The following is a 15,352-nucleotide window of genomic DNA, read 5'->3' as shown; positions in this document are numbered from 1 at the left end:
TCTTATAGAAGAAATTTTCTCAATAAATGCAACAACTAATATAAAATTATAAAACAACAAGCATACAATAATTATGATTTAAATATGAAACAAACAATGACAAATAACAAGTTATTAAAGAAATCAGAGAGAAAATAGGCAGTTTAATATTTAATAGGTTAAATGTCAAATAACAATTAAGACACATAATTCAAATAGCATGTAACATTTAATGCAAGAATTCAAGGATTAATACTTAACAAAGAATAGGAGAGAAACAATTATTATAATAATTAATTCATGATTTAAAATAATTTATGATTTTTCAAGTAAGCATGCAAACAATTAATTTGATGACGTATAGACACTCGCCACCTCGCCTATATGTCGTTCACATGCAATTCACATAACAATTAATTTAAGAGTTCTATTCCCTCAAGTCAAGGTTAACCACGACACTTACCTCGCTTTGCAAATTCCAATCAATTACTCAACCATAACTTTTTCTTTTAAATTTGTTTCTGAAAGCTTCAAATCAATTCACAAACAATTCAATATACTCAATACGAATCATAGGAATTAATTCCATATGAATTTATTAATTTTTCGGATAAAATTCAAAATTTATTAAAATATTCGGCAATGGGACCCACATCTCAAATCTCAAAAAAAAAAACTTACGAAATCCGAACACCCATTCCGAGGCGAGTCCAACCATACAAAAATTATCCAATTCCGATATCAAATGGACCTTCAAATCTTAAATTTTTATTTTTGGAAGAATTTATAAAAATTTGATTTTTCCTCCATAAATTCATGGATTCATGATATAAATGAGTATAAAATCATGAAATATAATCAATATAGGATAAGGAACACTTACCCCAATATTTTTTCGTGAAAATCGCCTAAAAATCGCCTCTTGAGGTGTAGGGTTCGAAAAATTGAAGAATGAATGAAAACTCTCGTCTAAGTCCAAAGCTATCAGCTGCGGACGTCACATTTGTGACCTGAGCTTCGCAACTGCGAAGCTCGTAAATGCGAGATCCTTCACATTTCCGCTACCTTCGCATTTGCGAAGAATATGTCGCATTTGCGACAATTGGCCCATCGCATTTGCGGGCAGAAATTCGCATTTGCGAACATACCCTTCCCGAGACCCCCATCGCAATTGCGAAGAAAATATCGCAATTGTGAGAACATGCTCGCCCAGGCCTTCTTCGCAATTGCAATAGATACATCGCAATTGCTAGGCCTGCTTAGTTCGCAATTGTGAAGCCTGATCTCGCAATTGCGAGATCAGAGGCCTGCTACAGACACCAGTTACACCAACAATTCTCTAAGTTCTAAAATCACTCCGTAGCCTATCCGAAACTCACCCGATCCCTCGGGGTTCCAAACCAAACATGCACATAGGTCTAAAAATATCATACGAACTTGCTCGTGCGATCAAATCACAAAAATAACACCTAAAACTATGGATTTAGCACCAAAACTCATGAATTCCTCAAGAACATTTCAAAACTACTATCTTCTCAACCGGACTTCCGAATCACGTCAAATCAACTTCGATTTCTACCAAATTTCACAGACATGACTTATATATTATATTAAACTTGTACCGAGTTCCGGAACCAAAATACGGGGCCGATACCAATGAGATCAAACATTAATCAATATCTTCAAATCCATAGTATTTCAGTCGTACAATTTTTATCAAAAATTCATTTCTCGGGCTAGGGACCTCGGAATTCGATTCCGGGCATACGCCCAAGTCCCATATTTTACTACGGACCATCCGGGAACGTCAAAATACGGATCCGAGTCTATCTACTCAAAACATAAAAATCAATTTTAAATCCCAAAAATTATTACTTCATAAATTTCCACATAAAGGCTTTCCGGATTTATGCTTGGATTGTGCACGCAAATCGAGGTGAGTAAAAATAAGATTTTTAAGGCTAACGGGCCCGGAATAGAGTCTTAATTCATAAGATGACCCTTTGGGTCATCACAATCTCCACCTCTAAAACAAACGTTCGTCCTCGAACGGACTTAGAAAAGTACCTGAACTGGCGAACAAGTGGGGGATATCTACTTCGCATGTCCGACTCGGACTCCCAAGTAGCTGCCTCAACAGGTTGACCTCTCCACTGCACTTGAACTGAAGGGTAACTCTTTGACCTCATCTGACGAACCTGCAGGTCTAGAATGGCTATCGGCTCCTCCTCATAAGTCAAATCCTTGTCCAATTGGACAGAGCTGAAATCTAACACGTGGGACGGGTCACCATGATATTTTCGGAGCATAGACACATGAAACACCGGATGAACCGCTGATAAACTTAGTGGTAATGCAAGCTTGTAGGCTACTTCACCCACCCTTTCAAGAATTTCAAAGGGTACGATATACCTAGGGCTCAACTTGCCCTTCTTTCCGAACCTCATTACACCTTTCATAGGTGAAACCCGGAGCAATATTCTTTCTCCAACCATGAATGCAATATCACGAACTTTACGGTCGGCATAACTCTTTTGCCTAGACTGAGCTGTGCGAAGTCAATCCTGAATAATCTTGACCTTATCCAAGGCATCCTGTACCAAATCGGTACCCAACAACCGAGCCTCTCCCGGTTCAAACCAACCAACTGGCGATCGGCATCGCCTTCCGTATAATGCCTCATATGGAGCCATCTGAATGCTCGACTGGTAGCTATTATTATAAGCAAACTCCAATGTCTATAACACAAGCGTGGAGCATATCTTCCAATATTTGAATAGTGCGCTATGACTGTCCGTCTGTCTGTGGATGAAATATTGTACTCAACTCCACCCGCGTGCCTAACTCACACTGTACAGCCCTCCAGAAATGTGAGGTAAACTACGTACCTCGATCTGAAATAATAGACACGTACACCGTGAAGGCGGACAATTTCACGAATGTAAATTTCAGCAAACCTCTCTGAAGAATAGATAACTTCCACTAGAGTGAAATGTGCTGACTTGGTCAACCTGTCCACAATGACCTAAACTGCGTCAAATTTTCTCTGAGTCCGTGGGAGTCCAACAACAAAATCCATAGTGATACGCTCCCACTTTCACTTAGGAATTTCTAACTTCTGAAGCAATGCGTACTTAACTTGCTGGCAATTCAGACACCGAGCTACATATGCAACTATATCCTTTTTCATTCTCCTCTATCATTAATGTTGTCGCAAATCTTGATATATTTTGGCGGTACCTGAATGAATAGAATACCTGGAACTGTGTGCTTCTTCAAGAATTAATTCACGAAGCCCATCCACATTAGACACACAAATATGACCTTGCATTCGCAGAACCCCATCTTCCCCCACAGCAACCTGTTTGGCATAGGGTTGTGCATTATTTGGGTTGAACCGAAAATTCGAACCGATCCATGTTATTTGGATCGGTTCGGATCGGATTTCAACTATTTGGATCAGATTTCGGATTATAGATTTAAATATTTTAGATATCGGATCGGATACGGTTTGGCTTAATTTAAATCCGAACCGATCCGAAATCCGAAATATAAGGCCTACATATAAAAGTGAGGGTGACATCAAATATGGTTTCATTTGTCTTATTTCTCTCACATCAGCAGACAACAAGTATCTCTTAGAGCTTTTAGACCTACCTCCATCACTCCAAAATCTCCAATAGTACTGCTTTATCTTTGCTCTCCAGAAGTAAGGTTTGTTGGTTTTGTTTTGATTTTTCATTCTCTCCATCCTTTCCATTTTAGATTATTGATTGATTCTTTTCTATTTATGGTCGATTTTTATTTTAGATTGATCTAAGGTTTTGGTTTTTTATTCTCTCCCTCCTTTCCATTTTAGAACTTAATTTTTTCAAAGATGCTATTTGATTAAAAATATACTGCTGCTCATCTGATATTCTCAAAGCTTAAATATTAAGTTTTTGCATGAATTTTTATCTAGTGTTAGCTCGTGCACTTAAGCACTTTTGTGGGTTCTTGTATTTCTTCGCTATCCTTTTTTAACTGTCGGTGTTGATTTTTTACATGGATTTTATTTTATACTTGTTTCATAGATGACAGAGCAAGAGGCAGAGAAGGGAAATGAGCTTCAAATTATCCTAAAAGGTACTGAAAGTGTTGCTTCAAATTATTCCACAACTAACACACTCCATTGTGAATCTGCTTCTAAGAAAAGAAAAGTCATGAAAGAAAGATCAGTTGCTTGGGGCTATATCGACAAGTTCAATGATGACGAAGGGATTAAAAAAGTGAGATGCAAGTATTGTCAAGAAGAATATGTAGCAAATACAAAAAACAACGGTACAAGCAATTTGCTATCCTATATGATCAAGTGCCCGAACAATCCCCATAAGTTAGACACCAGCCAACAGAGACTAGCTTTTCAACCAAAAAAAGGTGGTCAAACAGGTGACGTATCAGTAATCCCTTGAAAATTTAATCAAGAGGCATGTAGGAAGGCTTTAGCTCGTATGATACTTTAGCTCGTATGATAATTATTGATGAGCAACCCTTTATTTTTGTTGAAAATGAGGGTTTTAGAGATTTTGTGAGAACTCTTCAACCTTTATTTCATGTTCCTTCTCGTACTACTGTGACTAAAGATTGTCTTGAGATTTATAATGAAGAGAGACATGTTTTGAAGAGAATTTTCAAAGAATCAAAATAGAGAATTTGCATTACAACTGACACATGGACTTCAATTTAACGAATTAACTATATGTGTGTTACAGTACATTATATTGACAAGAATTGGGAATTGCATAAAAAAATATTAATTTTTTGTCCAATTACTAGTCACAAGGGTCAAGATTTAGCTAGTGATGTTGCTAAGTGTTTGCTTGAATGGGGATTGGATAAATTTTTTACTGTGACTGTTGATCATGCAAGCTCTAACGATGTTATGGTTAAAGAATTATCCAAACAATTTACTAGATGGAATACAAATTTGATGGAAGGTAAGCATGTTCATGTGAGGTGTATGGCTCACATCATCAATCTAGTTGTTCAAGATGGGTTGAAAGAAGAGAGTGTGTCTATTGAACGAATAAGACAAGCTGTCAGGTACATAAGGCAATCTCTTGCAAGATGGAAGAGGTTTAAAGAATGTTGTGATCTTGATAAGATAACATCTAAAAATTCATTGTGTCTTGATGTTCCAACTAACCCGGCCGGTCGTTTTGAGAATTTAAGTCTCGTTCGGTAGCATAAGGCCCTGAGCAGCTTCATATTATGTGTATTGACCTGCGTGCATGGTTGAATTCGGTTACCAGTTGTTTCAGAGTGATTTGGGACACTTAGTCCCTAAAATAGAAGCTTAAGTCTTAGGATTTTGACCGTACTCGGAACTATATGAAGACGACTCCGGAATGGAGTTCCGTCAGTTCCATTAGCTTCGTTGGGTGATTTTGGACTTAGGAGCGTGTCCACACTGTAAATCTGAGGTCTGTAGCTGATTTAGGCTTGAAATGGTGAAAGTCAAATTTTTAGAGATTTGGAACGGAAGTGGACTCTTTGATATCGGGGACGGAATGCGATTTTGAGGGATGGAATAGCTCCGTTATATTATTTGGGACTTGCCTGCAAAATTTGACGTCATTCCGGGTTGATTTGATAGATTTCGGCACGAGTTTTAGAAGTTGAAAGATTTGAAATTTATAAGTTTGATTCATGGTGCGATTCGTAGTTTCGACGTTGTTTGATGTGATTTGAGACCTCGAGCGAGTCCGTGTTAGGTTATGGGACTTGTTGGTATGTTTAGACGGGGTCCCGAGGGCCTCCGGTGAGTTTCCGATGGGCTACGGGTCTTTTCCCCCTATTTTTGAACTGTTGTTATCTGTCATCTGGTTTCCTTCATCGCGTTCGCGTCCTTGCCTTCGCGTTCACGTAGTGTTATTTTGGAGGGTGAAATATTTCCTCTTCGCGTTCGCGAAGTTCTGCCACCCCCTTCTTCGCGTTCGCATTCCCTATCTCGTGTTCATGAAGTGCAAACCAGGCCCCGGGCACTGGTGATTATTTTCCTCTTCGCGTTCGCGTAGCTATTCCATTACACTCTTCGCGTTCGCGTACTACTTCACGCGTTCGCGAAGAGCAGTCGTTGGGCCATTATATTTTTTCTCTTCGCGTTCGCGAACGTGTTGTCGCGTTCGCGAAGAACAACTAGGCAGCTTTTGTTTCTCTTCTTCGCGAATGCGTCCCTTTCTCCGCGTTCGCGATGCACAAAACCCCTGGGCAGAATATAAAGTCCTCTATTCCGAGGGTTTGCCATTTTCACCATTTTTGGAGTTCTAGAGCTCGGTTTTGAGCGTTTCCTTGTGGGTTTTTCATGCAAATCGATTGGGTAAGTGTTCTTCACCAAGAATTTATTTATTTCCATGATTCTATCTTTATTTTTATCATTTAATTTGTATTTTGAGTTGAGGAAAATGGTGGTTTTTGAAAGAAAAATTCAAAATGAAAAATCACGATTTGAGGGGCGAAATGGTATCGGAATTTGATGATTTTTATATGGTTAGACTCATGAGTGAATGAGTATTCGTATTTTATAACTTTTACCCGATTCCGAGACGTGGGCCCGGGTCGACCTTTAGGACGGATTTCGGGATTTTTGTTAAAGTATTGATTTTATTAATTAGATGAGTCTATTATGGTTGTATTCATGTTATGCAATTGTGTTTGGCTAGATTTGGGCTATTCAGAGTCGGATAATTGAAAAAAAGGCCATTCTTACGGACTGGTTGAGCTTGGTTTGAGGTAAGTATCTTGCCTAACCTTGTTTTGGGGGAATTTTCCCCTTAGGATTTGAGTCTTCTATGTTGATTGTAGCCCGTTTGCACGAGGTGACGAGTGCGTGCACGGACTTATTTGTGGAAAGTTGGCCTTTTAGGGTCATTAGGTCCTTGTATTCATTGAATATGCAGTTGTTCTTATTATGATTATATATCTTAATTACTAGATTCACATCTACCTGCTTAATTAGAATAAATTGCTTCATGATCCACTATTATCGTTACTTGATTCATATGTGCCTAACTGTTATCTCTTTTATAGCCACGCCATCTTTTCATAACTGCTTATCTTTATTTGAAATTTATATTATTTCATTCTATAATTTGTTCAGTCTTAATTGAGGTTATGATTATCTTGCCGCTGCTTATCCTTAATTAAATTGTTGAAAATCCTTAGTAATTTTTCAACCTTAAAAGAAGCTTTAGATATCCTATATCTTCGCCGACTGGTTTTATTTGGAATTATTTGACTCGTGTTAGTTTCTTTGTTCTTGAAATGTATATTGTGGGATCGTTGATACACGTTAGTTTCCCTTTGTTGAGTTGTTCTCTTTACGCCTAACATTCTTTACTGTGGTTATTCCTTGTGATTTGGTCCCACATTTTCCTGTGATTTAAAATTTCTTGAGTTGATTTACTTGTCGTACTTTGTATTATTGCCATTGTTGTTGTTGTATTTGTTATGGTGATGCATGAGATTTCTGCCGTGCGGTTGTTATTATTGTGATGTACAAGGTTTCTGTCGTGCAGTTGTTGTTATGGGGTTGCACGAGGTTTCTGCCGTGCTATTGTTACTATTGATATTTGCACATGCGGTGTGACAAGGCGGGATATATGTGTGTGTATATATATATATATATATATATATATATATATATGGGTTGCGCATGTGGCGAGACAAGGTGGTAACATTATTATGCATGTGTGGCAAGATAAGGTGGGCATTTATGTTACTATTGCACACGTGGCGAGACAAGGTGGGCTGTGTCAGGGATTGATTTGTGATGATTTATGGCCTGGGGGCATTCTTGTTGTTGATGTTTGTGTAGTGATATATGTACCTGTGTGAGCCTTATCTTGCGAAAGCTGTAAGAAAATACTCTACGTGTTGTCCGTTCTTCTTCTTCCTTATGCTTATTTGCCGGTATGGACTATGTTAGGACACTTGCACAAGCATACACGTAGTTAAGCACTCTTATCGGATAAGAGGTGTTCTTGATATTATTGAGCATAGATGCTCACCCTTGTTTACTTGTCTTCTATGTGAGAATGGCTCTATTGGCACATGAGTCGTCAGTGTAGTTATGAGGTGTTATGAAGGCACATGATGCCAAGTGTTAGGGTTCAGGTATTGAGACCCACGAGTTGTGAATTGTCCGAGGTTCGGTACCTCATGTAGTTGTTGACTAAAACCTGATGTCAAAGTGGTTGTAATTACTGAGTTATTACTTGTCCTTGCTGTATTCGTGATTCCGGATTTAGGTTGTGTTCCATTCACTGTGTCTGCGCCATTTTCATGATATTCCGCTGATACTTGTTATTTCTTGCTTTAATGCCATTACTGTATTGTGAGCCATATTGCATAGTCTTTATGTAGACATCATACTTCTGTTATTCATGTACTTATATCTGTTCAGTTTATTAGACCAATGAGTGTCTTGACTGTTCCTCGTCACTACTCCACCGAGGTTAGTCTTGATACTTACTGGGCACCGCTGTGGTGTGCTTATGCTACTCTTCTGCACATTTTTGTGCAGATCCAGGTAATTGTTCGTTAGCTAGCTGTATGAACTGTTGCTGTGGAGACTCAAGGTAAACCTGATGCTGTGTTCGCAGACTTCGGAGTCACCTTCCAGTTTTCGTTTTGCACTGTTTATTCTTATTTCTGGACAGTTGTATTTAGAAGTTTTCTAGCAAACACTATGTAGAGCTTATGACTTGTACTACCGGTTTTGGGAATTTTAAGAGATTCTATTTAAATAATATTGTTGTTTTAATTATTGTTAGGCTTACCTAGTCCCTAAGACTAGGTGCCATCACGATACCCAACGGAGGGAAAATTGGGTCGTGACAGTGGAACTCCACATATTTGATGTTGAAGGTTGCGACAATTTATGAGGATGTTTTTACAAAATATTGTGATATTGATTATGGATTGATGCATTATATTTCTAATTGTATTTGTGAGGATGGGCTGCCTGCAGGTCCACTTTTAAGTAGTGATTGGGAAAGTGTAAGACGTATTGTGAAGTTTCTTGAAATTTTTTATGAACTCACCTTGAAGGTATCGGGAACACTTTATATTACATCTAATGTATATTTTCTTGAGATCTGTGTGGTAGGTTCTTTGAAAAAATTGATGGAAAATGAAGATGTTGCCGTGCGAGAAATAGCAAAGAATATGAAAGAGAAATTTGACAAGTATTGGGGTGATCCTCACAAAATAAACAAGATGATATTCATTTCATGTGTGTTGGATCCACGCCAAAAGTTTCACTCTCTTTCTTTCGCACTTGCTGCTATATTTGGAGAAACAAAAGGTGTGAAAATACAAGATGAAGTGAAGACATACATGAAAACTTTGTTCAGTGAGTATGTCAAAATGAATGATGATTCATGTCCATCTTCTCCATCTTCAACTTCATCTTCATGTCCATCTCCTCCATCTTCTCCATATTCATGTTCTTCTTCATCATCATTCTCAAAATTCATGCTAGATTTAAAGAGGCATAAGAGTGGTGGAGGTATTGACTCAAAAACGGAGTTGGATAAATATTTGGGTGAAGATGTTGAGGAAGAAAAAAATAAATTTGATGTTCTGGGTTGGTGGAAGTTGAACTCACCTAGATTTCCCACTCTTGCTGATATGGTACGTGATGTGCTAGCCATACCAATTTCTAGTGTTGCATCTGAATCGGCCTTTAGTACTGGAGGACGCATACTTGATCCATTTAGGAGTTCATTGACTCCTAGATTGGTTCAAGATCTTGTGTGTGTCCAAGATTGGCTTCGTAACGAATCAACAACCCCGGTTAAAATTGAGGAAGATTTAGATAATCTTGAACAACTTGAACTTGGTAAGACTATCTTTCTTCTTTTATTCTTTGTTTTGATATATATATTTGATAACTTATTTGTATGTTTATTTGAATTCTTTTTATGTTAACATATGTGTGGTTCTAAACTTTCAATAGAAATGGTCAATACTGGAAAAAAGCCTTGCATCGTCGACATATAGTATTGATGAAGATTATTGAACTATATTTTTCTGGTATAATTCTTTCACTAGTTATTTTTTTGTCTAGTGTGTTGGTCTTTGATTTTATGTTTCAGTTTTTTCACTAAAGTCTAAACCTTTCCTTTGTTATTGCAGAAACAAGGGGGAGTAGTACATCTGGAATTGGGAGGGATATAGAAGTTGGAACTCTTTAATGTTTTTTGCCTTCTTGAGTTCATTCTTTAAATAGTGGAATACCTATATCTATTTTGTTGATCTGTTGCCTTGTTGGTACTGTTGTTTATTCAGTTCTGTTGCTACAATTATCAACTTGTATTATTCAGTTTAACCTTTTGGGTTTGTTCAGTTTTGTTGCTACAATTATCAACTAATATTATTCAGTTTAACCTTTTGAATCCATATTGAATTGTTGATGTTGTTTATCCTTATAGAGTATGTATTTCCTTCTCGTTCTAGCTGGGTAAATCCTTATGGATCAGTTGTTAGATCCCCTCTTTATAGAATATGTTGATGGTTGTGCTACACCGATCACTAAGAGATGAGCTCATGGAATAAGCATCTTAATATACTAGGCTTACAATCCGAACCATAATCCGAAATATTTATCCGATCCAAATATCAAAATTCAATTCGAACCGAATTTAATTTGGTTCGGATTCGGATTGCAATTTATCAAATCCGAAATTCGATCGGATAGTCCAAAATGTGCCAAATCCGATCCATGAACAGGCCTAGTTTGGCATCACTGTGCCGCACCGTGTCCTTAAGGACAAGTAAATGAGGATCATCATATTGCCTCTCTCTGATGCGCTCATATAAGGAAGATCGAGCGACTGTGCAAGCTAGAACCCGACTAGGCTTTGAAACATCTAACCTCACGAACTGATTAGCCAAAGTCTGAACATCTGCAGCTAATGGCCTCTCACCAACCGGAATATACGCAAGACTACCCATACTCACAGCCTTTCTACTCAAAGCATCGGCCACCATATTGGCCTTTCCGAGGTAATACAAAATGGTGATATCATAGTCTTTCAACAACTCCAAACATCTTCTCTGTCTCAAATTAAGATCCTTTTGTTTGAACAGATATTGAAGGCTAAGATGATCAGTAAATACCTCACACGAGACACCGTAGAGGTAATGCCTCCAAATCTTCAGCGCATGAACAATGGCTGCCAATTCTAAGTCATGAACATGATAATTCTTCTCGTGAACTTTCAACTGCCGCGACGCATATGCAATTACCTTTCCATCTTGCATTAATACTCCACCAAGCCCAATGTGAGATGCGTCACAATATAATGTATACGATCCTGAACCTGTGGGTAATACCAACACTTGCGCCGTAGTCAAAGCGGTCTTGAGCTTCTAAAAGCTCAACTCACACTCGTCTGACCATCTGAATGGGACACCTTTCTGGGTCAATCTGGTCAATGGGCTTGCTATAGATGAAAACCCTTCCACGAACTGACGATAATAACCTGCTAAACCTAGGAAACTTCGGATCTCTGTAACTGAAGTAGGTCTAGGCCAATTCTGAACAGCCTCAATCTTCTTAGGATCCACCTTTATGCATTATGTCGATACAACATGCCCCAAAAAGGCAACTGAGTCTACCAAAAACTCACATTTTGAAAACTTGGCATATAACTGATTATTCTTCAAGGTGTGAAGCACACTTCGAAGATGCTACTCATGTTCCTCGCGACTGCTGGAGTAAATCAAGATATCATCAATGAATATAACCATAAAATAATCCAAATAAGGCTTGAACACCCGATTCATCAAATCCATAAATGTTGCTGGGGCATTTGTCAACCCAAATGACATCACTAGGAATTCGTAATGCCCATATCGAGTTCGAAAAGCTATTTTAGGGACATCAGATGCCCTAATCTTCAACTGATGGTAACCAGACCTCAAATCGATCTTCGAAAATACCTTGTCACCCTGAAGCTGATCAAATAAATCATCAATTCTTGGCAGCGTATATTTATTTTTGATAGTGGCTTTGTTCAATTGCCTATAATCTATACACATCCGCATAGAACCATCTTTCTTCTTTACAAATAATACTGGTGCACCCTAGGGCGAGACACTGGGTCTAATGAATCCCTGATCAAGCAAGTCTTGTAACTACTCTTTCAGTTCTTTCAACTCCGGCGGGGCCATACGGTCTGGTGGAATAGAAATGGGCTGAGTGCCCAGAGTCAAATCAATACATAAGTCAATATCTCTGTTGGGTGGTATCCCCGGCAAATCTGCAGAAAATAGTTCTGGAAATTCACAAACAACTGGTACTGAGTCCATAGAAGGAGCATCCGCACTGAGATCGCGAATATAAGCCAAATAGGCTAGACACCCTTTCTCTACCATACGCCGAGCTTTCATATAAGAAATAACCCTGCTGGTAGAATGATCAGGAGTCCCTTTCCACTATAATCGAGGTAACCCCGACATAGCTAGGGTCACTGTCTTGGCATGTCAATCCAATATAGTATGATAAGGGGACAACCAATCCTTACCCAAGATGACATCAAAATCTACCATATCAAGAAGTAGAAGATCCACACTAGTCTCAAGATTACCAATAGTAACCATACACGAATGATAGACATGATCTACTACAACAGAGTCTCCCACCGGTGTAGATACAAAAACAGAAGCACTCAGAGAATCACAAGGCACAACCAAATATGAAGAAAAATAGGAGGACACATAGGAATAAATAGATCCTCGATCAAATAGAACTGAAGCATCTCTATGGTAAACTGGAATAACACCTATGATCACAGCATCAAATGACTCGGCCTCAGGCCTAGCTGGAAAAGCATAAAATTGGGGTTGGGCCCCACCACTCTGAACTGCATCCCTGGGACGACCTCTAACTGACTGGCCTCCACCTCTAATAGTCTGACCTCCACCTCTAATGGCCTGACCTCCACCTCTAGCTGTCGGACCCCTACCTCTACCTGGCTGAGCAGGCGGTGAAGCAACCGGTGTCGGTATGATAGCACGCGAATCTTGTCGAGATATGTTACTCGCCAATCTATAGCAATACCTCCTGATGTGCACAATGTTCCCACACTCATAACACACATCCTGATGTCGTGGATGCTGAAGTTGAAGCTGACCCAGATGGGCCGAATAACCATTGTAGTAACTCTGGAGTGGTGGTGCACTGATAGGAGCTGAATGTGCGCTAAATGTTAGCTGCCCAGAGTAATGCATAATAGGACCGTGACTCCCTGAAGCACTGGGATATGTATGAAGTGCTGAATGAAACGGTCTGGGAGGATGACCCCTACCAAAATTACCCCTGCCTCCAGACGAGGCACCACTGAAACCACCGAGCTGACGAGGCCTCTTATCGGACCTCTGCCCTCTCTGCTGTGCAAGAATCATCTCGATCCTCCTTGCAACATTAGCAGCCGCTTGAAAAGAAATCTCACTTTCGGTCTCCTTGGCCATCTGAAGTCTGATAAGGTGAGTGAATCCCTCAATAAACCTCCTCACTCTCTCTCCCTCCGTAGGTAGTAAAAGGAGAGCATGGCGAGCCAAATCCACAAAACGGGACTCATACTGAGTAACAGACCTACTGCCCTACTGCCCTACTGTAGATGCTCAAATTGCTTGCAGAATTCTTCTCTTAGTGTGATAGGGAGGAACTTTTCTAGAAATAGATGAGAGAACTGCTCCCATGTAAGTGCAGGCGATCCGACTGGTCGGGTCAATGTATAATCTCTCCACCACCTCTTGGCCGAACCCGTCATATGAAATACAGCAAAATCAACCCCATTAGTCTCAACTATACCCATGTTCCGCAGCACCTCATGGCAGCGTTCAAGATAATCTTGTGGATCCTCAGAAGGTGTACCACTGAAGTGAACTGGAAAGAGCTTGGTAAACTTATCCAGTCTCAATAAGGCCTCAAAAGACATGGCGGGCCTATCACCGATCTGTGCTGCAACCTCTGGTTCAACTACCCCAACTGGCGGGGCTGCTGGAGCCTAATTCTGGGGAGCCATCTGCTCCGGAGCGGGAGTAGTGGGAGTTTGTGCTCCTCCCCCAGCCTGTGAGACGGCTGGTGCCATTGGAAATGTACCATTCTGGGCCACGCCCTCCATAAGACTTACCAAACGGACTAGAGTGTCCTGAAGTACTGGAGTGGCTATGAATCCTTCCGGGACCTGAACTGGTCCAATTGGTACATTCTGAACTGGAACCTCCTCCTGAAGTTCCACCTGAGGTTCTACAACAGGTGCAGCTGCTCGAGCTCCGAACTGAGCTCTACCTCAACCTCTAGCACGACCTCGACCTCGACCTCTACCCCTAGCCATAGTTGCCACCGGGGGTTCTGGTCCCTGTCCATCGGTAGAGGTATTACATGTTCTCACCATCTGCGAGAGAATAAGAGTAGAATGATTCAATCATCGATGATAGAATTAATTCGCACGACAGAATAAGAAAGAAGTGATATTGTTCCTAAATTTAATAGCCTCTGAGAGATAAGTACAAATATCTCTGTACCGATCCTTCAGAATTTACTAAGCTTGCTCGTGACTCGCGAGACCTATGTAACCTAGTGCTCTGATACCAACTATCACGACCCAAAATTCCCACCTTCGGACCGTGATGGCGCCTAACATTTCACTTGCTAGGCAAGCCAACGTTATAATGATATTAACCAATTTTTTAAACAATCTTTAAATTTATTAATAACAAATAAATAAACGCGAAAGTAAGGTCTGAAATATAATGATTAATCCATAAAGACAACGGTGTCTAAATACCATCCCAGAATTTGGTATCACAAGTGCATGAGCTTCTAGAATAAATACAAATAAAGGTCTGAATAAAATAAAGCTGTCTAGAAACAAACACACAGCTAAAGTAAAGTAGATGGGGACTTCAGAACTACGAATGCCGTGCAGTTATACCTCAAGTCTCCTCCGAGTAGCTGAAATCCGAGAAAGTCTATGGCACGCCACTAGGACCAACTCCGAAATCTGCACAAGAAGTGCAGAGTGTAGTATCAGTACAACCGACCCCATGTACTGGTAAGTGCTGAGCCTAACCTCGACGAAGTAGTGACTAGGCTAAGGCGGGTCACTTACATTACCTGTACGCAATATTAGTAACAACAACAATGATAGAAATAAATCAGGTAACTTGTTTATAATAATTGAAGCAAATTCAGCAGTCATAACCAATTATCATTTCCATCATTTCTGTTGCAGCGTGCAACCCGCTCTCACAATATATTCACATTCAATTCTGTTGCAGCGTGCAATCCGCTCTCACAATATATTCACATTCGGTTCTG

General features: G+C 39.7%; 1 protein-coding gene across 1 annotated transcript; it reads left to right on the top strand.

The window, feature by feature from the left end:
- The first annotated feature begins 4,052 nt into the window (after positions 1–4,052).
- On the top strand, positions 4,053–10,217 carry LOC138903653 (zinc finger BED domain-containing protein RICESLEEPER 1-like). The gene is made up of 4 exons (XM_070192097.1): positions 4,053–4,299; positions 4,731–4,955; positions 9,128–9,862; positions 10,159–10,217. Exons 1-4 carry the CDS (start codon positions 4,053–4,055, stop codon positions 10,215–10,217), a joined length of 1,266 nt encoding a protein of 421 aa, XP_070048198.1.
- Positions 10,218–15,352: the final 5,135 nt, after the last annotated feature.

The sequence above is a fragment of the Nicotiana tomentosiformis genome, chromosome 1, assembly GCF_000390325.3.
Source record: "Nicotiana tomentosiformis chromosome 1, ASM39032v3, whole genome shotgun sequence".
Classification (NCBI taxonomy): domain Eukaryota; kingdom Viridiplantae; phylum Streptophyta; class Magnoliopsida; order Solanales; family Solanaceae; genus Nicotiana; species Nicotiana tomentosiformis.
The sequence above is the reverse complement of the archived record's forward strand: the minus strand, read 5'-3'. Positions and strand labels throughout refer to the sequence as shown.

Bases quoted from the DNA above. Each gene is read 5' to 3' on its own strand.
- LOC138903653 (XM_070192097.1), top strand. From the start codon at position 4,053: ATGACAGAGCAAGAGGCAGAGAAGGGAAATGAGCTTCAAATTATCCTA. The intron at 4,300-4,730 runs GTACAAGCAATT...TGTGTGTTACAG, and splicing joins AGCAAATACAAAAAACAACG to TACATTATATTGACAAGAAT. The intron at 4,956-9,127 runs GTAAGCATGTTC...TCTGTGTGGTAG, and splicing joins GAATACAAATTTGATGGAAG to GTTCTTTGAAAAAATTGATG.